This window comes from Engystomops pustulosus, chromosome 1 (assembly GCF_040894005.1).
Source record: "Engystomops pustulosus chromosome 1, aEngPut4.maternal, whole genome shotgun sequence".
Classification (NCBI taxonomy): Eukaryota; Metazoa; Chordata; class Amphibia; order Anura; family Leptodactylidae; genus Engystomops; species Engystomops pustulosus.
In genome coordinates, this window is record NC_092411.1 from 37507202 (window position 1) to 37532047 (window position 24846).

Here is a 24846-nt window from a genome sequence, read left to right on the forward strand (position 1 = left end):
AAACACTGTAAGGCCGTGGTCACACGAACCGCTAGGCGTCCATTCATAACACAACGCTAGCGCACCGGGGGCGGTCCTCAGCTGTCGGGCCGAGCACCTGCCACAACCCCCAAATACCCCACCCCCGTGCGCTAGCGTTGTGTTATGAACGGACGTCTAGCGGTACGCAGTACACGTGACCGCAGCCTTAGGGTGCATTCACACGTTCAGTTTTTCAGATGCAATTTTTGACGCCAAAAGCAGATGTGGATGAATACAGATGAGAACATATCATTGAGAGGTGCTGCTCCTTCTCTGTTTTCACGCCACTCCTGGTCTGGACATCAAAAACGGCGTGAAAAACTGAACGTGTGAACGCACCCAACGCACCAGAAAAGTGTCATGCTTCTTTTATTTTTCTTCACGTATGGGATACACATGGCTGGCAATGTCTGGGGACTGGGTGAGCTTTGCTCTACAATGAATATGATGTAGATAGTGACAGCATCGCAGCCTGCAGGGTGTTATTATGTACACACAGCTATGCGGGCCGTGAGCCTGTAAGTGCAGTGCACTGGATGATGCGCCTCGAGCCTGTGTGTTATTATATACAATGCAGTGCTAATATCTGCATCGTTATCGCCAGTTTTCTCCAATATTACGACATTGGCCGTAAAGCGTCACAATGCCTCTAAGCTCATTTCACTGCAGGCATCTGCCTAACCGTCTCCTTACTCCCAGCCAATCACGGCTCTTGTACTAGGCGTTCTTCACATCCGCCTGAGAGTCGGGCGGCGATAGGTGGAGTCCCCGTGACTGTTAGCAGGGAGCCGCAGGCTGTGGCAGGGTGTATGCTGTTACCATGGCGGCGCTTTACTTCCGCTCCTCGGTTTCCGGCCGTTACCTCCTCAGTGCAACAGCAGCTGTCAGCGCCAAGTTTGAAGGTGAGTGAGAGTTGTCAGTGGTGCAGCGCAGGTCGTGGCCTCCTTGTGTGGTTATATAGAGCAGCTCCCTGTGTTATGTGCAGTATATCTCTATATAAGGGTCTGATAACTCTCTGCCTATACAGATAAAGCTTTGGTTATTCAAAATTGCATGGTCAACTTTAACCCTTCCTCGCCTGCACAGATCAGATCCTATAGTCCAGGCAATAACATTGTCCATAAGTCACTTGTCCACTCAGCCAATCACTGGCCTCTGCGCTCATTTGCGATTCATGTGATTGGCTGAGAGGTCACTTAAATGATGGACATTGTCATTTACTGCTGGACTAGACCCGACCCTGCAGTGCTGGACCTGGATGTCCTATAGTAGGTGAGTAAGCTTACAGTCATTACATACTGTGCAGAATATCCCTTTAAACTGAACCTTGGACCTGCTAGGTGTATGAGTAATCCACAGGGGGCTCCACTGATCACAGTGCATGGCGTACGGGCTGTAAACACGGGAAATATAGGACGTGTCCTAACTTCCTGTGTACCGGGCGCACCGTATCGCTGCCGTCTATTTGGGGCGTATGTACTGCACAAGCTTGCATTCATACATACCCCCCCCCCCTGTGGTCGTGTGAATGCGACCTTAATCTCAATATTTATTTTAGTTTGGAATGAGCTTCAATTGCTAGTTTTCACTCAAAAAATCTAGGACGATCCAGCAATTTCCCAGTCTGTATAAAGGTGCTAAGGACCCTTCAGACTTGGAACTTCGCACCTTATGGTGGCATACAGTGCTTAACAAACCCATCCTATTTGCCATCCTACCCCTTTGTCATTCTTGTGCGATGCTCGTCTGGTCTTCTACTGTCCCCAATATTCTGGCATTGAGCAAACATTAAGGGAAACCTACTACTATGGATCTAACTGTTAAAGGGAACCGGTCACCAAAGACCACAATTTTACTAAAGACGGGTTGCAGAAGCCCATCAGACCTGCGGTGCAAATCTGCCTTTTCTAAGCATTTGCATTACAGTATAATTGTGTGTTATAACTTACCTCGTACACTGACAAAATCCCATTGGTTGGGCTTTGGTTTTCTATGCATTTCAAAAACTCCTCAGATCTTTGTGCTCCTGTACATCTCTTCCCACCCCAACGATGTCATCTCTCCTGGCTGTGACCTCTGTGAAGGAGGAGGAGCTGTACAGGAGCAAAAAGGTGGGGGCTGAGAGCTGGGGAGTGAGCAGCACAGACAAGTCACCTGTTGTTTTTTTGAAATGCATCCAAACCAAAGCCCAGCCCCTTTGACTACCCCAGGATTTTGTCAGGGTGCAAGGTAAATTATGACATACAATTATACTGTAATGCAAATGCTTGGAGAAAGCAGAGGCATTTTTGCACCACAGGTGTAGTAAGCATCTGCAACCTTTCTTTAGTGAAAATGAGGTCCCTGGTAACAGGTTCCCTTTAAGGTAGATCTGTTGGTAGGTGCATCTAATGGATGTAAGGATAGCCCTTTTTAGGGCTAATCCTTTAGTCCTCACAATCTTTTAGAAAGTTTAATGGCCTTGATATGCAAATTTTCTAACAAGGCTACTGGGGCGTGGAGTAGCCCGAGCTGAGGCTGCACAGCTCGGCTACTCCACGCCCCAGTAGCCTCTTTGATCCACCTACCCAGACATCCTCAACTCCTTGTAGCTGCGCACACTTGTCCGTGAAGCCGGAGTTCTGCGCACGCTCAGTAGCTCCAGCTTCGGAGCCGAGATTGCGCATGCGCAGAACTCCGGCTTCGTGGACGAGCGCGCTCAGCTCCTGGTAGCTGCGCACTGAAGATGTCTGGGTAGGAGGATTAAAGAGGTCATGTGATGTCACCCTGGTGCACACCTTGTTATATCCCTGATCATGTAATGTCACACAGGTGCACAGCTTGTTATATCACAGAGTAATCGGAGCTGTGTGGTATAACGAGCTGTATGACATTACATAACAAGGGATATAACAAGTCGTGCACCTGGGTGACAGCACATGACTATGTGCAGGTTTTATCAACACGATGGAGACGGGAAGCTTCCTATAGAATGGCAGCAAGCAGAGATACAGAAAGTATATAGGAAAATTGTATAACTTAGTAGGCTTTAGTGGGCGCAGAGCTGTCAACGTGACGTCACAGGTGAACTATTGTATACCAACGATGGTATATCGGCAGTATTTTCCCAGCCTATGCAGGTAACAGATATCTGGAACCAGTCTCCTCCTTCATCAGCATACTGCCTTGTATCACAGGAGTTGTTATGAGTTTGATGTTTTGTGCAGATGTCATCAGATGAGGAGAGCACCAGAAGCCCCGTCGTTCCTAAAGATTCAGATCACGGCAGCTCAGTGTCTTCAGATTTCCAGGTAATACGTTAGAAAATATTTGTTTTTCATTGATCATTTCCAGGTATGAGGAATAAAACACTCTCATTATATGTTGTAGAGCACAATATTTATCTGTCCAAGAACCACATTGTCAGACTGCACAACTACAGGGGATGCAGTAGTAACCAGCACCGTAGATGCGCCAACACCACAGTGCAACATTTGTATAATAACTAATAGACCCCCAGGGCATGCTGCAAATATAGTGAACATACAAACGATTATAATAATAATGGAAATCGTCTGAAGTAGATAAAAATAAATGAGACCTCACTAGGCGCTAATAATAGAAGAGACCCCCCAGATCAGATGTTTGTAATACCATGCTGCAGTGGAGATGTTTGAGCTTGTGTCAGGACCCAGTGTATTCAGTGCACCTGTGGTCCCCTCTTGTTCCGGGCGCTGCACTGTCCTTGGTCCTAATGGTGGCACATAAAGCAGCGTAGTGCTGGAGTGGACCTGGGAGTGGTGAGTACTTGTCAGTTCTACTCTCTGCTACACGCCCACCTGCACCAATGAGCGCTGCCATCATTGATGTCAGAGCCAGTTGGTATCTGCAGGCAGCAGGGTGTGTGCCACTTGCTGTGGCTCCCTATTATAGGGTCTATATAGTATTAAATAGGCCATTCTGGGATCAAAATATTTTTGCTCATGATCAGTAGATGGTATATAGAAATATACCTGATGTAAAGCAGCAAGAAGTGGGGATCAACATTAAGGGTCCCCCACGAATCCTAAAAGTATACAGGCTTAGTTCCTGCTGGAGCCACAGCGATCACATGGTCCAGGAAGTTCAGAGACTGACAAGTAATGACAACAGGAAGCCCCCTACCTCCCACCTTGTGTGACAGTACGTGACCTGTTTGGCTATTTTTGTTAGTTAAGCTAAGAAGGGAGAGGCTGCTTCCTGCTACTTGAGGCTGTGCAATGGGTCACAGTTTACCTGAAACCCTCCATATTTCCAAGACCACTTGGTCCCGTCAACAGTCATGTACTTTCAGCACACAATTGGTTATAATTGCTTTCATTTATATTTTAATTACACTGCTTACAGATTTTTTTTCCATTAGATATTCCCAGTGAGGATTAAATAGCACCAGGAATCTAGATGTTTCTGCGGATATCCTCCAGCAGATGATGGCACAGCACAGGCACTGCCACTGTAATGTACTGGTGCTATATTACCTGTATGTTCATGGTGGAGAAAGGAGTTAAAATGTTTTTTTTTTTGTCTACAAAAAGAAATCAAAACCTATTGATTATATTTGTCTGAAGTCAATAAGTGACTAAAATTGGTCACAGTATAGACTAAAACTCTGTACAGTGAATGTCACGTACAGCTGAAACCAGAGGTGTCTAATACACTATGAAAAAATACACATTTGAATGTTTTTCTCTCTATCTGACATGGAATCAGAATAAATCTTTTGTTTAAAGACAATTAGGATTGGCAAACTTCTATATATGTGCCAAATGCCAGAATAATGAGAAAGTATAGTCATAGTAACAGCATACAAAGTGTTAGGTATTGGCCCTGGAGATCTATATAACTGTACCTTTTGTGTGTGATATTAGTACCAGCAGTACTGTGAAAAATACATTTACAGGACATGATTGTAGCTGGACTTGGAGCTCTGGATTAGTCCCTGACACTCTTGTGTTTTTTGATGTCTGCATTCAAACTGCTCCACCGCCCAGCTCCCTTCTGCTGTGATATCTAACTAGAAGCCTGCTACATTATAGGGGAGTGGCTGTGTTATGTTCAGCGAAGAGATATACTAGTGCATGACAGTGCTTCAGGTCCAGCCACAATCCTGGAATATACATCCATTTCTTTCAGTCCTGCTGCTACTTAAAACTCACACACAGAAAGGTTACATGGATCTCCAGGGACCTAACATTCTCTGCAGCTTTGTATGTTCACAACTGCTAGTAGACACCTTTGAAGGAAATTGGGCCAGTGATTCTGAAGAACCTCTGGGTGGTTTTGTGTTTCTAGAGTCCTTGATTGATGTTCTTTTTGATTTTTACATTCAGGTTTCATTTGTAAAGAGTGAAAATTGTTGCGTCCGTGAAAGTGTTAAATGCTCAAACCTGAGGAACTCTATGACCTGTGTAGTGTTTCTATATGTTGTATATATACAGCTTCTGTGTTTTCATCTTTTTAGAAGGCGCTTTGCTTTACTTGTCTAATGTATATGAACATGTTCTTGATGGAAGGGGGAATCCTCCATTTGTGCTGAGCCTCTCGTCCTAGAACTGACATCCATCTCCCGGTTTCATTACACGGTTAAGCAGCTCCTATTATTCCGACTCTTTTGTGACAGGATGAATATGACGAGCTCCTCCGCTATGCTGTGGTAACTCCTAAGTTTGGGCCTCATTTCCTCAGGGAGCATCAACTGACTGCTGAGCAAACCACAAGTGACAGGTTTTCAAGTACCAGGGAAGCCGGGCAAGAGCAGATCCCAGGTAATATCCGTGTGCACAGCTGCAGGAACCCGCTTCTACACATAAATATCCGAGAGAATCTGGCCGCCTTATTTCTGCAAAATAATAAAAATGGAGTATTTTAAGTTCTGTGCAGATATTTAGCAAGTGATGAATCTTGGGAAACTTTAACTCTGAATACTAAACAACCATACATGGGGCTTCTGTTTAATAGATTTTCTAGAATTATAATAATGTACTGATCTTCCTGTATCAACATATTATAGTATATTCAGCTAAGTTGGGCCCAGTTCACACCTGTTGGACCTCTTTTTGCCTTCTGTCAGTCAAACAATAATAACTGAAGTCTAATGTTATCCATTAAAACTGGTTTGTGGATATTTTATAAGAAATCTACGGGCAAAATAAATCCTGAAAAGCCTGGAAACTTATTCATGGATTATTCTATTATTCTTCCTTCCTAGTAAAATCAGCTTTTATGCTAATGAGCCTTAAAGGAAACCTACCATTTCAAATGGTAGGTTTAAGCTGTAAACACCGAGCACCAGCTCAGGGTGAGCTGGTGAGCTGGGTGAGTTAGTTTTAACACTAACGAAACTAAGCACTGGCACCAGCTCACCCTGAGCTGGTGCTCGGTGTTTACAGCTTAAACCTACCATTTGAAATGGTAGGTTTCCTTTAAGGGCTCCTGGGAGTGCTACCAGAGCCCCTCTGTGCTGTAGCTTGACAGGCTGTTACACTGCCCGCCCCTCCCTTTTTCCCCTCAGCACCTACTCCCCTCCATTGGTCTAATCTCGCTGCAAAAGATGGAGTTTCAGCACACACTGGAAAGGAGTGAAGTGCCCCTTGCAAAGTGTAGCAGCCTGTGAATCTGCAGCAAAGAGTGGCTCTGGTAACGCCGTAATTTTAAAAAGATGATTTTAGTAGGAAGGGTGATAACAAATATAAGATTACGGGGCCTGGGTTTACGGGTTCTTGGTTTATCATGCAGGACTTTGGTAGATTTCCTTTAATGGATGAGTTAGACTTTGGACTTTTATTATCTTCAGTTGCTAAACTGATAAAAATGAAAGTCTAACTCATCCATCAATGCAGGTGTGAGCTGGACCTTAACTATAACCTTTTATTTTGATAAGAATATCCCACCAATTTTTAATCTGTGAATTTCCCTATGGCCTCGTGCACACCTGCATCATTATCTTCCATCACAAAAATGATAATGTTTCCATTAAAATGTCCTTTGTTGACAATGGGTTTTAATGGCTCTCATTATTTTCGCCATCAAGCTTCCGTTATTTCAGTTGGGAAAAAATTAGTCTTGCAGTTTCTGTTTCATTTTCAGCTCAGATTACAGAAGTTACACAATGCAGAACTGTTTTCTCCATCTGAAATAATGGAAACGGAACGGAATGGAAGTGGTGCAAACAGGCAACAATGGAAACCATTAGAAGTCCATGGACGTCTTCCTTTGTTATCATTTTCGTGACAAAGTTAATATCCTGGTGCCAAGCACAGGTGTGAACTGGAATCTATAATCCGATTTCCTGATTATTAACGCAGCGTGATTAGAAATGTAGGTTTGCTCCTGTACTTTAAGTGTAAAATCAACTTTATTTTATGAAGTGCAAAGGCTCCATGCTGTGGATGGCAGGGAGAAGTGCTCCAAGGGGTGAATAACAGCCCGAGCCCCTTTTAGCCTGGAGAGGCTCTGGTAAGGCAACCAGGAGGCTTTGCACTGCAGAGCTCCTAATCAACCTGTATTTCTAATCACGTTAAGGGTTAATAATAAGGAAATATAATGATGGATTTCCTTTAAATGAATGGAATTTGTCATGATTTGTGCTTTTGAGATTTTTTTAAAATAGTTTGTAAATCTTGTCTTAGCTGTTTAAGCCAATATTGAAATCTTTTTACTAGAGAGAAGACAATCTTCATTAGAAGACGATCCAAGAGGTTCAGACAGAGAAAGTCTAAGAGGAAATTCTCCGGCTGACATTGCGGACCAACATACACTGACAGAACACCATAGAGGTAATACTATTAGAAATGTGCAGAAGATAATAACTTGGTTTAGTGATCTCTGCATTATGAACATGTAGTATGGACATGGGCTATCCTTTGTTTCGGCTGCTAGCACATGACCCCATTTACTTCTAGGGGCTCATGTTCACGGCTTCCACCACCCCATGCGTGGGCCGCCTGCAAATTATACAGCAGTCCTTAATCCTGTTTGTGTTTGTGGCTCGGACAGTCTTTTTTTTTTTTTTTTTTTTTTCATAGTCGACGTTGCACACACCAATGACAATGGGACTGCAAAAACGGGACCTTTGCCTTGTTTCGCGGGTTTAGGACAGCACATGTTTGTATGCAGAAAGCCTAAAGCTGGCACATTTTATATGTACATGCCTAGTACTGCAATGGATGAAGTGATATTTAGACATTTTCGTCATTCATATTGGCAGAATCTCTGTTCCAGAGGACTCTTGCATCCGGCATGGAGGCCTTTTCTCCTGTTCATACAGATGAACTGTCTCTCCGAGGCTCATCCTCTTCTGCTAGATCCCAGGCAGAACAGATCCAAGTGACAGAGCTACCTGTCTCTTCTGAGAACATGCAGCAGGTTGAAGACTTGCTAGATGTATGGAGTGGAAACTTAAAGGTCAGTACTTTGATGACCTTTGGTGGTTCTATTATATGTGTGTATGGGCAACTTCATATCATTGATGTGAATTTGCATTGGGCTACTTTCACATTGCAGCGCTCTAGAGAGGAGGGGGGGGTTGAGTGCTGCTCTCCCCTTCCCTCTCCATAGGGACGCCTATAAACACTGAGAGCATGCTCTATCTTTTCCCCATACACTGTACGGTGCCACACATGGCACCACACAGCCGATGGGTGCCGTAGGCGTCTATTTGGACGTATATCGGCCGGATATATTTCACAACTACACCAGTGTGAAAGGGGCCTTAGTCTGTAATGACTGCACTGTTTACATAGCTTTTAATGTAAGAGCATAACTACAACTTTACTCTGTTGAAGCTATTTTTTATCTAGGTGTGTTAGCTTAGTACAGACTCATTTTCTAGTTTTGGGCATGTTTATCAAATGGAGTACAGTACCCTACTATTATATACTCCAAGAACCTTGTTTTTCTGCTTGCAATTGTAAAATGTACCTTATTTATTTATTTTTTGCTTTTAGACCAATGTTTTGGCCGAATTGGCCAAATGGAGACTGACAATAGTCGAGAAGCATCAGCTGGAGATGAAAAGGCAGAATGAAAAGCATACAGAGCATATTACTCACATGAGCAACCAGATAGACGGGCTGCAAGCTCTGATACACACCTATGAAACTTCCATACACAGAAAAGATGAGGTAATTCATAATATTATTTCATCTTTGTTATGAGATTTGTTTAAAGATATGTTTCCACAGGAACCAAACATGAATTTCACATCCTGTAAAAAAAAATTATATATAATATATATTTCAGAAAATTATCTATTTGCTGCAGATTGTTAGTGAATTTCATCACATTGAAATCTAGCTTAAAAATTTGTGTTTAACACCTTGCCGACCGAGGACGAACTATATCGTCCTCGCGCAGCAAGGGGTGTATGGAGAGAGCTCACGAGCTGAGCTCTCAACATACACCGCAGGTAACGGCTGTATAAAACGGCCAACACCCGCCTGTCACTGCTGCGGCACCTAACTTACCTTTACATGGGGGGCCCCCATCTTGGATGCCCGATCGCCGCCCCCTGGAATGTCATCGGAGGGCGGCGATCGGTTGCTATGGCAGCCTAGAGTCTCATTGAGACTCATAGGCTTGCCAGGTGAAATGATTCCTAATAGCCACCAGAGGGCAGGCTATTAAAAATCATTGTAAAATAGCTATATACTGCAATACAGTAGTGTTGCAGTATATAGTATTAGCAATCGGACCCTGCAGGGTTAAATTACCCTGGAGGATCTAAAATAATGGTAAAAAAAAAAATTAAAAAAAATATGAAAAAATAGTAAAAAAAAGTAAAAGTTTAAATCACCCCCTTTCCCTAGAACTGATATAAATATAAATAAACAGTAAAAATCATAAACACATTAGGTATCTTCGCGTCCCAAAATTCCAGATCTATCAAAGTATATTAGCGATTTTCCCAGGGTTTAACCCCGGAATGGAAATTGGCGCCCAAAGTCGAAAATGCCACTTTTTTGCCATTTTGAAAAATATAAAAAATTCTATAAAAAGTGATCAAAAGCCCATAGAGTCCTAAAAATAAAAGCATTAAAAAGTCGCAAAAAATGACACCATCCACAGCTCCGAGCACCGAAGTATGAAAAAGTTATTAGTGCCAGAACATGGCAAAATGAAGAATTTTTCTTTTTGTACAGAAGGTTTTGATTTTTTTAAATGTGTGAAAATATTATAAAACCTGTACAAATTTGGTATCCTCGTGATCGTACCGAACCAAAGAATAAAATAGACATGTGATTTGGGGCGCTCAGTGAAAGCTGTAAAATCCAAGCCCACAAGAAAATGGCGCAAATGCGTTTTTTCATCATTTTCACTGCATTCTGAATTTTTTTCCCGCTTCCCAGTATACGGCATGGAATAATAAATACCATCACTATGAAGTGCAATTTGTTACACAGAAAACAAGCCCAAATAGAGCTCTGTACATGGAAAAATAAAAAAGTTACAGATTTTTGAAGGTCGGGAGTGAAAAATGAAAATGTAAAAACGAAAAAGGGCCACGTCCCTAAGGGGTTAAACTACATGAATTCTACAATAAACGCCAGAACCAAAATAATTTTTTTACTGAACCAAGATGATTTCAACCGCACTTGTTGCCATGAAAATGCACAGCTTCTGTGCAATAGATAATTCCCGGAGATGGCTTGGGGGGGGGGGGGGGGATAGAAGGATTGACTTGTCTGATGTGTGACAAAGGGGAGGGGGATGGATGGATGGGGAGGGAAGAAGCAGGAGTGAGCAGTATTAGACTGAGCTGTCTTCTATGAGACACGGTGAAGGTTATAGCTGAGCTGCAGGACTTGGTGGAGCTTGGAGAGGAGGGGAAGTAGACTGTCTGAATCTTTGGGTGCAGTCACACATTGCGTTTCTATTGTGTTTCGAAACACAATTTAACTTTGTGTTTAGGTAAAGACAATGCTAACACAGTGCAATGAGGCAGATCTTGTCTCCAGAGCTGTTGAATTGCGTTTCTCTTTATAACTATAATAGGCAGAAAACACAAAATGTTAAAACGCAGACTTGCCTAATGTTGGATATTTTATTTGTATACAGTACACATCTAAACTGATATTATTGGAGAGACATACTTACATGGATGGAACAAGGGTGTGATGGCTTGCTGGTGTCTCATTTATCTTTGTCCTGACGTAGCACTGGTGATTAATGTCTTCACAATGTGATCCGTCTCTGGATGAGTACATTTGCAGTCAATGACTAGAACGTTCTCTTAGACAACTTCCTTTGTGTTCATGAAATATCTAGAAAATAAAAACCTGCTTAACGCCATCAGTATGTGATTCTCTCATACAAATGCAGGGAATCCTTTTGCTGAATTATTGCAAGTTTTGCTGAAAGTTTTATGGATAGTAATTTGCTTATGATCAGACGATGCAGCCCCCGTATTAGGATACATGGACCTGACCGTGGTGAGCTGCAAAGAGCAGTCGCCTGGTCCAATGCTAGCATCCAGTGTGTATGTGAGGTCCGTTCACACGTTGATGACGATGGAAATGCCATAGGACCTGCCCTCCGAGTTTTGCGGCTCGGGCATTTGGCTCATACACTGGTTTGTGTATAGAGCTATAGAGTGGGAAGAAATCGGGCTCAGACCCACAAGTGATAACCATTCTTGTGTAGACAGTGCAGTTGCTTTAGCTTTTAACATTTTAATAGAACATGGTGTACAAGCAAAAAGACAAAGTCCTTATCCATTACACTACTTGGGTTCTTGCGGTCACAAGTCTTATACTATTGCCTGAGCAAATATGGAAATGCACAAACACGTATACAAACTCTTTGCAAATGTTGACCATGGGACTTGAACCTAGGTCCCAAGCTGCATGGCTGTAACGCTAACCACTAAGCCTAACTCCTTAGTTTACAATTTTACTCACTTTTATTGCTGTTTTAGCTCCTATCCCTCAGTGATGGTCAGTGTAATATTCTATGGAGTGGGTGGGGACTCTCTGAGCAGACACTTCATGATCCCTCTGTGCCCTGAGATGCTGTGTGCTGACAATGTGCTTAGATTATCAGGCTACAGGTTTGTATACAGTGTCATTTAGGTTCTGAACATCTATTGTATCTGAGACTTAGAGAAAAAAAAAGGAGATGAGAACCATGAGATGCATACAACACAAAATTTCATTTTCAGCTCTGCTATCTCGGCAACAACATATGCTGTCACTTCTGCTGTGCCTCCCTCTACCTCCCCTAGATAAAGAACTTATCTGTCTGTAGCTTGTAGCTTTACTTTCCTCACACTGTTTGCAGGCAGGAAGTCTCTGTGTGAGTGTGAGCTCGTTTTGGAATGCAAGAGTGGGCGCTGAAGGCAGAGAACAGCTCATTGCAGCATTGGACAGGAGAACAATCTGACCCTAAAGTCACAAGATAAACGGTCGGATCCCGGGCAACCAAAATAGTGTACAACAGGGCTGATAGAGACAGGTTGGAATTATATCTGTGAAATTCTGTATTTTTGTTTATAGCAGTAAATTAGGGAATGTCTTATTTTGTTATCCTGAGTATATTTAGAATTCTTGTCTTTGTGGGAATACCCCCTTTGGAGGAAATCCAGGATGATAAATCAGGGGCACATACTCATAGATTCAGGCCCAGTGACTGTGGTAATCTTCTTCTATTTGTTATCCATAGCATAACTATAAAAGTTATCAATTTCTATAGTTATACTAATGAGTCTGAAAGGGCTTCTGGGGGTGTTACCACAGCCACTCTGTGCTGCAGCTTCACAGTCATAGTACCTGGATCTATGAGTTGGCGCCCCTGGTAGATTTGATGGTAGATTTTCTTTAATACTGACAATCTCAAGAGCCATACAGTGGCATCCATTCCTCGTGGTAGTTGAATACGGTGGTATGGAACGGTGAAGTCTGCTATGCCTTATGCTGGTAGTGGAAGACTGGTCAGGTTCAGCCTGTACATATAGAGTTTATTAAGTGTATTAGCTGTATTTTTGGATATAGTCATCAGTAGAAAATGTGCATTTCGCAGACCTCTCCTTTGTATGTTGCTGATCCCCTGCTATGAATGTGTCCTGCTCATTAGCTTAGTAATCTAATATTCAGCATCTGGTTTATATCACTGAGGATACATTTTACATGGATGGACAATGCCTGCCGTGCTTACTATAACATTTCAGCATTTGCGGTGTCGCTCATCTGCTTCCACGTTTTTTCCAATACAATTAAGAATATTTTAAGAAGAGCTGATAATTATTTCTTGTATTATATTATTATTCTTGTGTCATAATTATGATTTTTATTGAATATTAACATTTAAAAGTGCGTTACCCACCATCCCACGTTGTCACACCGTCATGCTACATGCGACACATTGGCGCTAGCTGTGCTGTGTTTTGCATATACTTGTAAACCACCTCACATGTCTCTTGATGTAATGATCATTTAATGTACTTGGATGTGGCTGATCACATACACACTAATGTGTGCTCTATGTAAAGATAAATCTGCATTTGCGTGCGGCTCCCGCTGGCTGCGTGGGAACACGAGCAACGTGCGCCGCGGCACAAGGACTACCGGGGTGATTGGTTGGCTGAGTCATGTTCCCGCAGCCTGTAATTATACCGTCGCTGTAGTCATTTCACAGTATTGTCGTTTTTTGGGTTTTTTTTTCGTTTTCCCAATCAGTCCCTCATAATTATAATTACTCAATAACCACAATGTAATGACGCTACTGATTAACTCCACTGCCGGCTGCCTCTGGAGTGGCCAGCCGTTCCCACAGCTTTAGGAAGGCAGGACTGCCACTTTGTTATGACGCTGGGGTGTTCTTTTAAAAGGGGTGCTATATACCTCTATGGGGGGCCGTGATCTAGACACAAATTATGCAGCCAGATCACAGCCCCTATTTTGGTAGAGTGCATGAGGCCTAAGCGTTTTTTTCCTTTAATATAGGCCCCTGGGGGTATAAAAATAACAAGGCACACTCACTTCCCTCTGGTGCTCCGATGCAGTGCAGCACCTTCCATCAATTCTGCTCTGTAGACTATCACCATGAACCTCTGTATACAAAGACTGACTGTGAATGGAGGCTCCTACACTACAAGGGAGATTTATTAGTCTTCTGCAAGAAATTGCTATTATTTTGGCGACTTTGCCAGCGGCTGTGCCCAGTCATACCCACATGGCTGAGTGGGTGGACGGGTACAAGGTGTTCCTGCCAGTGCACTTTTTAGAAATGTGCACCATTGAATGTTCACAGGTTTTGACTAGAAACTACTCCCGCCAGACCGGACCCGGTGTAGGTTTTCTGCCAGCGTAGCATGAGGTCTAAGTCTCCTGAAGGCATTATCGTGCCCAGGCAGTCTGTGCATCAAATACCCCAGCAAAACAAAGTTTGTTGGTGGCTTTCATGCTGATTTTCACAAGCACATAAAAGCAAAAGCTGTAGAAACATGACATTAATCTATTTTTTTGCATCGCACAATTTCCATACAATAACAAAACTATCACATTCACTTTAATGCTTCTGTATTTTTCACAGAAAAATCTGTAACATGCTCAGATATCATAACTTGTATTCTCTCTTTGTATAACTTCAGGTCCTAGGCTTCCATTAAAGGTTGTGTTCACCTTCAGAAAATAATTGTTTGTGTGCTGAAAAGTTGTACAATTTTCCAATATACTTTCTATATGAGTTCTTCATGGTGTTTTAGATCTCTGCTTGCTGTCAGTCTATAGGACTCTTCATTGTTTACTTCCAGTAGATCAAAACCAATCCCTGGTCAATTGATGTGACACAGAAAAGACAAACCATACACTAAGCTGTCTACTGCTGCTCAACGCCCAATTTTGGAAAACTATTTAATCCACAAAATCGTCAAATTTTGAGAAAAGTTTTTCTTGTGTCGGTAAACAAGATAAGAATAAGTCACCATCCAGTCCCCTCCGCTGTGCTTTTCCTTTCTTTTCCACCTGTATTCCAGATCCTCTGCGTTCCTTCTATTGAAAAGAATAGATTTACATAGCGTAGCCCATCCATATTTAATTTATTGTACTCCCATTTTAGCAGTTTAGAAATGGCATTTAAAGGGAACCTGTCACAAGGGACCTCATTTTTACTAAAGACAGGTTTCAAATGCCCATTAAACCTGCAGAATCCTGCACCTTGACAGAATCCTCTGTTTACTCCCATGTGACTTGTCTGTGCTGCAGACTCCTCAGCTCTGAGCCCCGACCTATGTGCGCCTGTACAGCTCCTCCCTCCTCCTTCACAGTGCTCACAGCCTGGTCAGCTGAAATCAGCAGGGGAGGGAGGAGGTGTACAGGAGAACAAAGGTGGGGGCTGAGAGCTGAGGAGTGAGGAACACAGACAAGTCACATGTTTTGTTTTTTTTAATGTATCCAATCCAAAGCCCAACCCCTGGGGCTACACAGAGGATTCTGAAAGGGTGCAGGGTAATGTTGTAATGTAAATTCTTAGAGAAAGCAGAAAGACGTATTTACAATAATGGGCTTCTGCAACCCGTCTTTAGTGAAAATGAGGTTCCTGGTGACAGGTTCCGCAGTTCCTGCTCCACCGCACGGCTATTCCACGCCCCAGTAGCCTCTCAAGTAAATTTGACATTATATATATATATATATATATATATATATATATATATATATATATATATATATATATATATATATATATATATATATATATATATATATATATATATATATATATAATTTGATTTTTAGAAATTTCTGGGCCACTTAAAGTTTAAAAAAAAAAGGACATGACTGCCATGTATTACAGGAACCTGCCACCTTTTAAAATCCCTTATCGCCTCCAAGGCTTCTTCCGGTGCATGTCTCGTTATTTTACCGAGAGTAATCAGAGCTGTGTGTTATAATGTGCCGTGCACCTGTGTGACATCACACTACCAGGAGAGGGAGGGAGAGACAGCAATCCAAATCCTGCACGTTAGTTCATATAGTTTGGTGCTCGCAGCCGGGGATTCTGGTACATGAATCTGTAGTCCGGGACATCAAATGGAGGGAGCCACAGCAGGCCAAGTTTTCCAAAGTATAAAGGCTTTATTTACATAAAAGGCATGCATGCATGCATGCTTGAGAAAGATTCATTGTTAATCGAAATGTTGCGTACTTTATGCCTTTTATGTAAATAAAGCCTTTATACTTTGGAAAACTTGGCGTGCTGTGGCTCCCTCCATTTGATCACACTACCAGGGGTATAATGTGCCGTGCACCAGTGTGACCTCACATGATCAGGGACCAGTTTTTATCCTCAGGAAGTAAATTGTGAAGCTTCTTGTTGAATTACAGCAAGCAGAGATCTAGAAAGCTGTGAGGAATTGATACAGAAAGTATATATTTCCTTACACAAACAAAATATCAATTATTTTGTGAAAGTGGACATCCCATGATGCTGTGCTGAATATGTAGTTGTGCTTTGCAGCTGCAGTTCTTGCGAGCAGGGTGTCACATCGCCCTGTAATTCTATGCCTCCTGCCTCCAGATATTCCGGCTTCCTGTGAGACTATGCTGTGATGGGGATTTTGTTGAATCTCATTGTGATCACAAAATTTAGCATATCAAAAAGAACAGGGGATGTTGCCACTGGGTAGATACATGAGGGAATAGAAAGGTTTAACATCAGGGTGTCCTAGTTTGGGAGTTTTGGATCACTTATAGATATTGTATCTTTTACTACTACATTTATTGTCCTCTTCATGGAGTAATAGATATCAATCTGACTGTGACACAAATGAGTTCAGACTTCCTTTATTCGTGCCAGTAATAAATCCTTTGTATGTAGTTCATGGTTTTGCTCCCTTATATATATGTGATTCATTCATATCTAGCAATCACATGTTTTATTAGAAACTCTGACATCACCAGATACGCTGTTCTTACCCCTAGGTGATTTCTAACCTGACCCGTGCTCTGGAGAAGCAGAAAGAAAAGACTGAACTGATGCGAACATTTTCCCACTGGCGACTTCAGCAGATGGAGGCCAGACAAGAGGTGAATGGTTCTAAGAATAGCGATGCTGTGTATGATGTGTGTAATGCTCACTGGTCCCGTTCTAAGCTTAGGATATAGGATAGATTGTAGGATTACTAGAAGTATTGCAATAATCTAAGGTAAGTAGGAAATAAAACGGCTGGGGAAGCAAAATGTCCAACATTGCCATAACAGATGGAGCTAGTGGTGGGGCACATGCTTTAGAGGCTAGCAGCCCAGACCATCCATTCCAGTATATAAGAAAGATAGACACTTCACAAAATCCAGTAGAACTGATTGGGTAACCTTATTAACCAGTTGTTAATAACCCAAAATATTCAGCTTCTCATTGGGGAAGCAGGGACCTCTTGTATCATTTATCACTATGTTGCACGGAGTCCGGCCCCTGACACTGCAGTTTGTGGTCACAGATTGACCACGGTCATCTGAAACCGCATAAGTGCCCATTATAATATAATAATAATAATCTTTATTTATATAGCGCCATCATATTCCGTAGCGCTTTACAAATCATAGGGGACATACACAAATATAATATTACACTACAGAGTACAAACCGTCATATGGAACAATATCAGTGAGGGCCCTGCTCACAAGAGCTTACAGTCTAGTAGGATGAGGAGGTGACACAAGAGCTTACAGTCTAGTAGGATGAGGGGGTGACACAAGAGCTTACAGTCTAGTAGGATGAGGGGATGACACAAGAGCTTACAGTCTAGTAGGATGAGGGGATGACACAAGAGCTTACAGTCTAGTAGGATGAGGGGGTGACACAAGAGCTTACAGTCTAGTAGGATGAGGGGGTGACACAAGAGCTTACAGTCTAGTAGGATGAGGGGATGACACAAGAGCTTACAGTCTAGTAGGATGAGGGGGTGACACAAGAGCTTACAGTCTAGTAGGATGAGGGGGTGACACAAGAGCTTACAGTCTAGTAGGATGAGGGGGTGACACAAGAGCTTACTGTCTATGAGGATTAGGGGGTGACACAAGAGCTTACATTCTAGTAGGATGAGGGGGTGACACAAGAGCTTACATTCTAGTAGGATGAGGGGGTGACACAAGAGCTTACAGTCTAGGAATAGATGGACCCAAGTACGTTAGGTTGGCTGATCCGACTCTATACATCATTTGGTGCAGTGCATGAGAATTGTTGTCCTACTCAGATATGTATGCTCTTAGGATTATGTGTGCAGTCTGGCTGACAAACATTACAGGAGATTGTTATTGAAAAACACATGGAGGACATGGCGTTCAGTAATGGAGTCTAACTGGAAGGACAAAGTGGAACGTGCGTGCCGGGCCAGGGCTGAAGACGTTTGTGTTGAGTTGTCACGCGATTATGAGTCTAAAGCTGTTCAGGTACATTTGTTCATGATCATGTTATTTTCTGTAAATGTAAAATCTGCAGTGTATGACATAACCAGCAAAGCAATACATTGGGGCAGATTTACTTACCCGGTCCGTTCGCAATCCAGCGGCGCATTCTCTGCGGTGGATTCGGGTCCGGCCGGGATTCACTAAGGTAGTTCCTCCGCCATCCACCAGGTGGCGCTGCTGCGCTGAAGTTCCCCGGAGGCGCGCTGGAATGCCCTGAAATTCACTGGCCTATACCTGGTGAAGGTAAGTGTAATTTTCGTGACACATTTTTTGTTTTAAATGTGGCGGTTTTTCCGAATCCGTCGGGTTTTCGTTCGCCCACGCCCCCGATTTCCGTCGCGCGCATGCCAGCGCCGATGCGCCACAATCCGATCGTGTGTGCCAAAATCCCGGGGCAATTCAGGGAAAATCGGCGCAAATTGGAAATATTAGGGTAACACGTCGGGAAAACACGAATCGGGCCCTTAGTAAATGACCCCCATTGTGTAAAAGTTTACAGAATTTGCACTATGATGTGTTGTAATTTTTATACTGTGAATTTTCACCCTAGGCCATGCATGTAAATTTTGCATAAAAATGTATCTGCAAGTTTGCAACAGATTTATTTTCTACTGCAATTTACATACATAATATATACATACTTACATCTCACACTCGACCCCCTCACTGGATGCCATCCGCATAGTGGAGCTGGATAGCAACAGTGAGCAGCCCTCAATATATTAAGGCACCCACACACCGTGCGTATTATGCACTTCACAGGGGAAAAGAGGGCACTGAGCTCATTTGATTTTGTCGCTTATAACACTGCATTTGTATTACATCGGTAGAATCTATAGGCAGACATCGGGGCCCTTCATTAGACCACACTCTGCCATACGATGTCATTTGCACCCCAATATTGGCACTGTGACAGAGGGAGCCCCCTTACTCTGAACCAACTTGGTTACCACAAAGAGGAACTTGGGCACCTAAAGGGTTAAACACTCCCAATCCGTTTTGCTGTTCCTGGTGCTAAACCAGTTGTGTACTCCCTGCTTTACGACTCTGTGAAGTGCCACCAAAAAGAAGGGCAACAAATCGGAAGAAGCCTCTTCAGTAGTCGCTATAAGGCAATGCAGCAGTCGGAAAGGGTTTTTTGGGTTATTTTTGCCATGACATTTACCAATTCTTTCCTTCTGTTTGCAGCTGAGCGGGGCTCTGGAAGAAGCTAGAGCAGAAATCTCAAGGCTACATGCAGAGAGGGGGCAGTTTGAGGGATCTATGAAAAAAGCATTCATGCGTGGCGTCTGTGCACTGAATATGGAGGCCATGTCCATGTTTCAAGGGCGAGAGAGTCGAGCAGAAAATGGTGGGTAACAAGTCTTTAATGGGAACCTGTCAGCAGACATTGACCTAATAAACCACTAGCAGTATGTTGTCAAGCAGCTGAACACCTTCCAGATGATGTTTCTTTCATGGCCTGGTGAGGTGATATCATCCAGAAAGATTTCCCAAAATCTGGTGCATGATACCCATCACAGCAGCGGAGGCGTTCTAAAGTGGAGAGATCTGGAGTACTAAACGCTCCGCTTCAATGACATTATGCAACCATTTTACATCTCACTTCAAACATTATTTTTTTGGATGATGCCACTGGGCCATGAAAGAAACATAGCAGAGACTCCTTGCATCATTTATCACGAGGATGTCAGTGAATTGGTTACTGTACAGTCCTTGGATCACAGACTGACCACACTAGTGTGAAGGGGCCCTTAAGTTATATTCACGCTACAGAAATACTGGGTTAAAATCCGCTGTCAGATATTTTGATGCAGATTTTGCCCCATATTCTGAGCTATTTTTTCCACATTTTTTCCCGAAGGTGTATGTGAACAAGACCTTAGGTCGGCAGCAGTGCTATGTCAGTGCTGCTGTTTGGCTGACAGACAGGGAGTCCTTGTATCATATTTTACTATGAGGCAAGGATTCGCATCCACGGCACTGTGCCCGGTCCATGAGAACCATCCATCACACAGTCCCATTTCCACAAACCAAGCACGTTCAGGTTCAGTCGGCCTTAGTCACATTGCAATTTTACTACAATTTCAGAACTAGAATTCAATGTGAGAACAGAAGCCCCGCAGCTTGAGAAACAGATTTGAGAATTAGCCATTGTGGTGCTGCAAGACCTGAATATATTAAGTTATGACTTGTGAATATGGGCATTTTTTTCCTATAATAATTAGAATAGCAGACTCTTATAACATTGATTTTTGTCTGTGTCTGTATAAAGTCACTTTGACCACTAGGTGGCACTGTAACACAGACAACTCGGTTATTGCCATCACCGACATGTTAGGTACACAGTAAGTGTATGCACAGGGCGATATGTAATAATCACAAGTCTGTGAGTAATATCTGATGAATATTCAGCTTTATCCTGTTCTCCTTTACACTGCATCATTTAATTTTTAATTCAGTTTTGCAATGCAGCGAAAACTTCAGTAATTGTATCTTGGCAGGGGATCATCCACCCAGGAGAGAAGACCCCGGCTACAGCCCCTCAGTGACATTTCAGCAGGTGCCAACCACTTCTGTTCCTATGAGCTCCTCGCAACACGATGTCCCCTCCTCCAGCCACGCTCATACCACCCCAGCAGAGCAGAATGTGAGTAGTATGGAATTACACTGTACATTATATACAAGGGAATAGCTGACAATGTGGTACTTTATACCTATTTTATATGGTACTGCTCAGTTCTCGGCTATCTCCAGCATGTCCTTAGAGAATGAATGGGGTGAAGAGGTCCATGCTTGACCTACCACTGTCTTCAGATGGACGATTGGGACCCCCTTTTTCTAACCAGTTTGGCCCTCAATCAGTATGTTATCCTCTAATGTAACAGCTGGATCTTGGGGTAGCCCCTTAGAGCTATACTGTTACCTACAGCACAGGCCACTAACTTCTGTATATGTTGGCCATAGATTAGTGTATTGTATTTTGACGACTCTTCAATATTCATCTCCTGTAGTTTCGACCACAGTTTGTTCCTTCGAACATTTCTGAATCCAGAGATGATGTGAGCATTCCTATGGTAATATCCGCTACCACCTCCGGATCCAGCATGGTATCTACACAGAAACTGGTAATCACACACTGATGATTTCAGTCTATGTATGTACTTTTCCACTTCAGTGGCCAAAACCGTAACTAACTTGATAAACGGTCATCAGGCTGTTCTCTTGCTGGCTTGTAAAACTACCTCCTCTTTATCAAATGTTTTCTTCTTTTTATGTATGGACTTTATGCTGGTCACCATAGTCCCCATGCTGCAGCCAGTATCGGCACTTCTTGGGTTTGCTGGTCACACCCACGTTTTCATGCCTCGTCCTTACCACGTGTGTAAATCTCCTCTCTTATATTTCTAGCCTATGAGTAGAGTTATAACATCAGGTCAGCAAAAGGCTGGAAAGACCATCACCGCCCGTGTTACAGCTCGCTCAGATCTGGCCCAGAAGATGGCCAGGGCTGGAGGAAGCCTCTCTTCTATGGGAGTTTCACCACCGATGAGTTCTATAGTAGTGGAAAAGCATCATCCGATTACTCAGGTAACTTCATACATCACATTCCCTGATGGAACCAATCCGTAAAGTATTCCAAGGCAGCAATGTCATGGTTGTCCTTAATCCTTAATGCTACCTTTCCCTGGTTCTTGCCACCTTTTGTATATTTGCATTTTACCAACTCCAGATCTTTACATCCCAATTCTGGCACAGTTGTTCTATTATGTTCTCGAGTAATCGGTGCTGTTACGTTTTGCTTTGAATATGTTAATGAGTTCGTAATGTCAAGTGGGTTTTTTTGAGCTGGAGCACACAGCTAGAATGTACAGAAATGATAGCTAAGGGATAGAAGAAAATTTCTAATTGGAATCCGTGGAGCTCTGGTACGCAAAGAGGTGGAGGTGGTGACAGGTTCCACTTAAAGGAAACCTACCACTTGCGATGGTGCTTCTAAGCCGCAAATACCGTGCACCAGCTCAGGGGGTGAGCTGGTGCCGGAGCATATCTTCCTTATGCTCTTAAACAGGTAAACGCTTTATTAATCCTTATATAGGAAGTAGCTTCACCACACCACACCACGGTACGCGCTCGGCGCACCATGCGCGTGACCACTTCCTATTCAGAAGCATGCACGATTGCGCGCATGGTGCGGCGAGCGTGTACCGCAGTGCGGTGCAGCTACTTCCTGTATAAAGATCTGTTTAAGAGCATAAGGAAGATATGCTCCGCCACCAGCTCACCCTTCTCTGCACCGTTCTGTACCCGGGGAAAAGATAGAACATATCCTATCTTTCCCAGTAATACGGCGTCGTGTTTCTCTATGGAGAAGGGCAGCGAGCAGCGCTCACACCCTCCTCCTCTCCCTGGCGCCGCCATGTGCCCACTGTGCTACAGTACGGCGGGCGGACGTTTGTGCGAATTTAGCCTTGGAGAATATTTCCATTGATGATTCAGCTCTCTGAGGAGATTAGACCATCCCGGGACTGTCTGTAAAGATTTGTATCGTTAGACAATTTATCAAGTTCCTTTATCTCTTGGCTGTGGATACAAGACAGAAAGCTTTTTTACACAGAGGGAAAGAAGGACACAGGAACAGATTTACTATTATCACCTGCACTAATTTATGCCATCTATTGGAAAGTTTAAGAATGTAGGTAGGTTTAGTAACAAGGAATTTAGTATAACAAACCTGTTATGAAAGTGGCCTTGTATGACGTTGGTATAGAATAGAGACAGTGCTACGTCTTATGTTTTTAACATATGTTATGTTTCTTGTCTTCACTATATGGATTGTCTCTTTATTTTACAGCAAACCATTTCTCAAGCCATTGCTGCAAAATACCCTCGTTCAGCATTGCACAGCGCCAGCTCCATGAGTGGCAGGGGGGCCGGGCAGGGCGCCAGAACATCCCACCTCCACTCTGGTGTTCATTCAATCAAAGTCGTTGAGTGACCGGAGGAAGTTCATGAGAAGGACACAACGTTTCATTCTGCAATATTCTTAATTCTGGATGTGGCTCCTCTACCTCTGAATGGGTGGTACCTATTACAGATAATTTCAGACATAAAGGAGTCGGCTTCCTCCTGATTGATGTGCCAGTGTCTTATACTTGTTTCTATTGAGTGCCTTATGTGTGTGCTGCGGGTTGTATAGTATTTATCAGGTCTAATTTATGAAGTCTTTCTATGAATATTTTTCTCTGGTGCTGAATGGGGCCCATATTGACCTTTTATGATGTCACATAAATGAAGTGTGTGGATGGTTTTATCTACAGCTGCTGGATATTTTTATATTTTACAATTTTGTAATAAAAAAAATTCTGTTTTTATTTTATTACGTGTCTCAATTAACAGGCGCGGAAACTAAAGGATAAATGATGGGAATGCAAGAATAAGTATTGTTCAAAATGAATATGGATAATCCCTCTAACCCGTGTAAAGAGAGCTTGTTTTCTACGCAACAAATTGTCCTTCCTGGTGACGTTATGTAGCCCCCTTTAAGAAGACTGCTAATATCCAAGTACAGGCATATGAAGCTCTATGTACAGATGGGAAATATTGTGTCAATTATTTTACACTGTGCCTTGTGTAATGCAGGTCATGTGACCAGAGTGACATCATCACAGGTCCTTTAGCCTTCTAACAATGGCACACTGTACACCATGTATGTGATCACATAAAATCACAGCAGCCTCCATGGAGGATGGAGAGGAGTAGAAGTCCATGGAGGCTGCTGTGACTTCATGTGGTCAGATATGTGCATGGGGTACAGTTTGCTATTGTCAAGAGGCTAAAGGACCTGAGATGTCACATGACATTAACTGAATAGTAAGGAGGCATAAGGCATGGGGAGGAGTTGATGGGAGGGGCCAGCTGAGCAGAACACCTCTGATGCCAGGTAATATAAGATAAAAGGTGATTTATGGTGATGTAAGCTAAATCATTTTTCGCTAAAAGAATAGTCAGTCAGTTATTAGAGCTCTATAGGAACCTGTCTCTGGCTGTATATGTGCAAATGTGGTGACGGGTTCCCTTTAAGGAGGCAGCTAGGCTTTTTTTTTTTTTTTTGAGAATCTGAAATGCTTCGCTTTATATGGTTATAGCTTTTGAACACTTTACACTTACCAAAGGGATTTTTTTCGTAACATTTTATTCTTCACGTTAGAGGTAAACTTTTTCTGATAAGTTTTTTTCTTTCTTTTCAAAATGATCTTTCTTCAGACCATTTTACAGATTACTGAGTATTAGCCGCGACCCCTAATTTTAACACCAAAAACTAGGAAAACCTATTGATCTGAGTATAAGCCTAGTATATAGCATGCCAACTCATGCCCACAGTATATAGACAGAAGCCCCTTGCTCC

The 24846-nt window shown here is 42.9% G+C and overlaps 1 protein-coding gene across 7 annotated transcripts; it reads left to right on the plus strand.

The window, feature by feature from the left end:
* Positions 1-712: 712 nt before the first annotated feature.
* POC5 (POC5 centriolar protein) lies at positions 713-23817 on the plus strand. Of its 7 annotated transcripts, none has more exons than XM_072138198.1 (13): positions 714-923; positions 3228-3311; positions 5660-5804; positions 7677-7814; positions 8246-8442; positions 8985-9161; positions 16953-17057; positions 18240-18419; positions 19626-19788; positions 20942-21087; positions 21452-21565; positions 21849-22028; positions 23293-23817. In XM_072138198.1, exons 1-13 carry the CDS (start codon positions 831-833, stop codon positions 23434-23436), a joined length of 1866 nt encoding a protein of 621 aa, XP_071994299.1. In that variant the 5' UTR covers positions 714-830; the 3' UTR covers positions 23437-23817. The 7 variants fall into 7 exon arrangements, with proteins under 7 accessions (XP_071994325.1, XP_071994299.1, XP_071994309.1 ...); XM_072138208.1 differs by having other exon boundaries at positions 715-923; positions 7701-7814; XM_072138250.1 differs by having other exon boundaries at positions 742-923; positions 5725-5804.
* The last annotated feature ends 1029 nt before the right edge of the window (positions 23818-24846 follow it).

Coding starts and splice junctions, on each gene's coding strand:
- POC5 (XM_072138198.1), top strand. CDS start 831: ATGCTGTTACCATGGCGGCGCTTTACTTCCGCTCCTCGGTTTCCGGCC. Junction 7,815..8,245: donor ACTGACAGAACACCATAGAG/GTAATACTATTA, acceptor TCATATTGGCAG/AATCTCTGTTCCAGAGGACT. Junction 8,443..8,984: donor TATGGAGTGGAAACTTAAAG/GTCAGTACTTTG, acceptor TTTTGCTTTTAG/ACCAATGTTTTGGCCGAATT.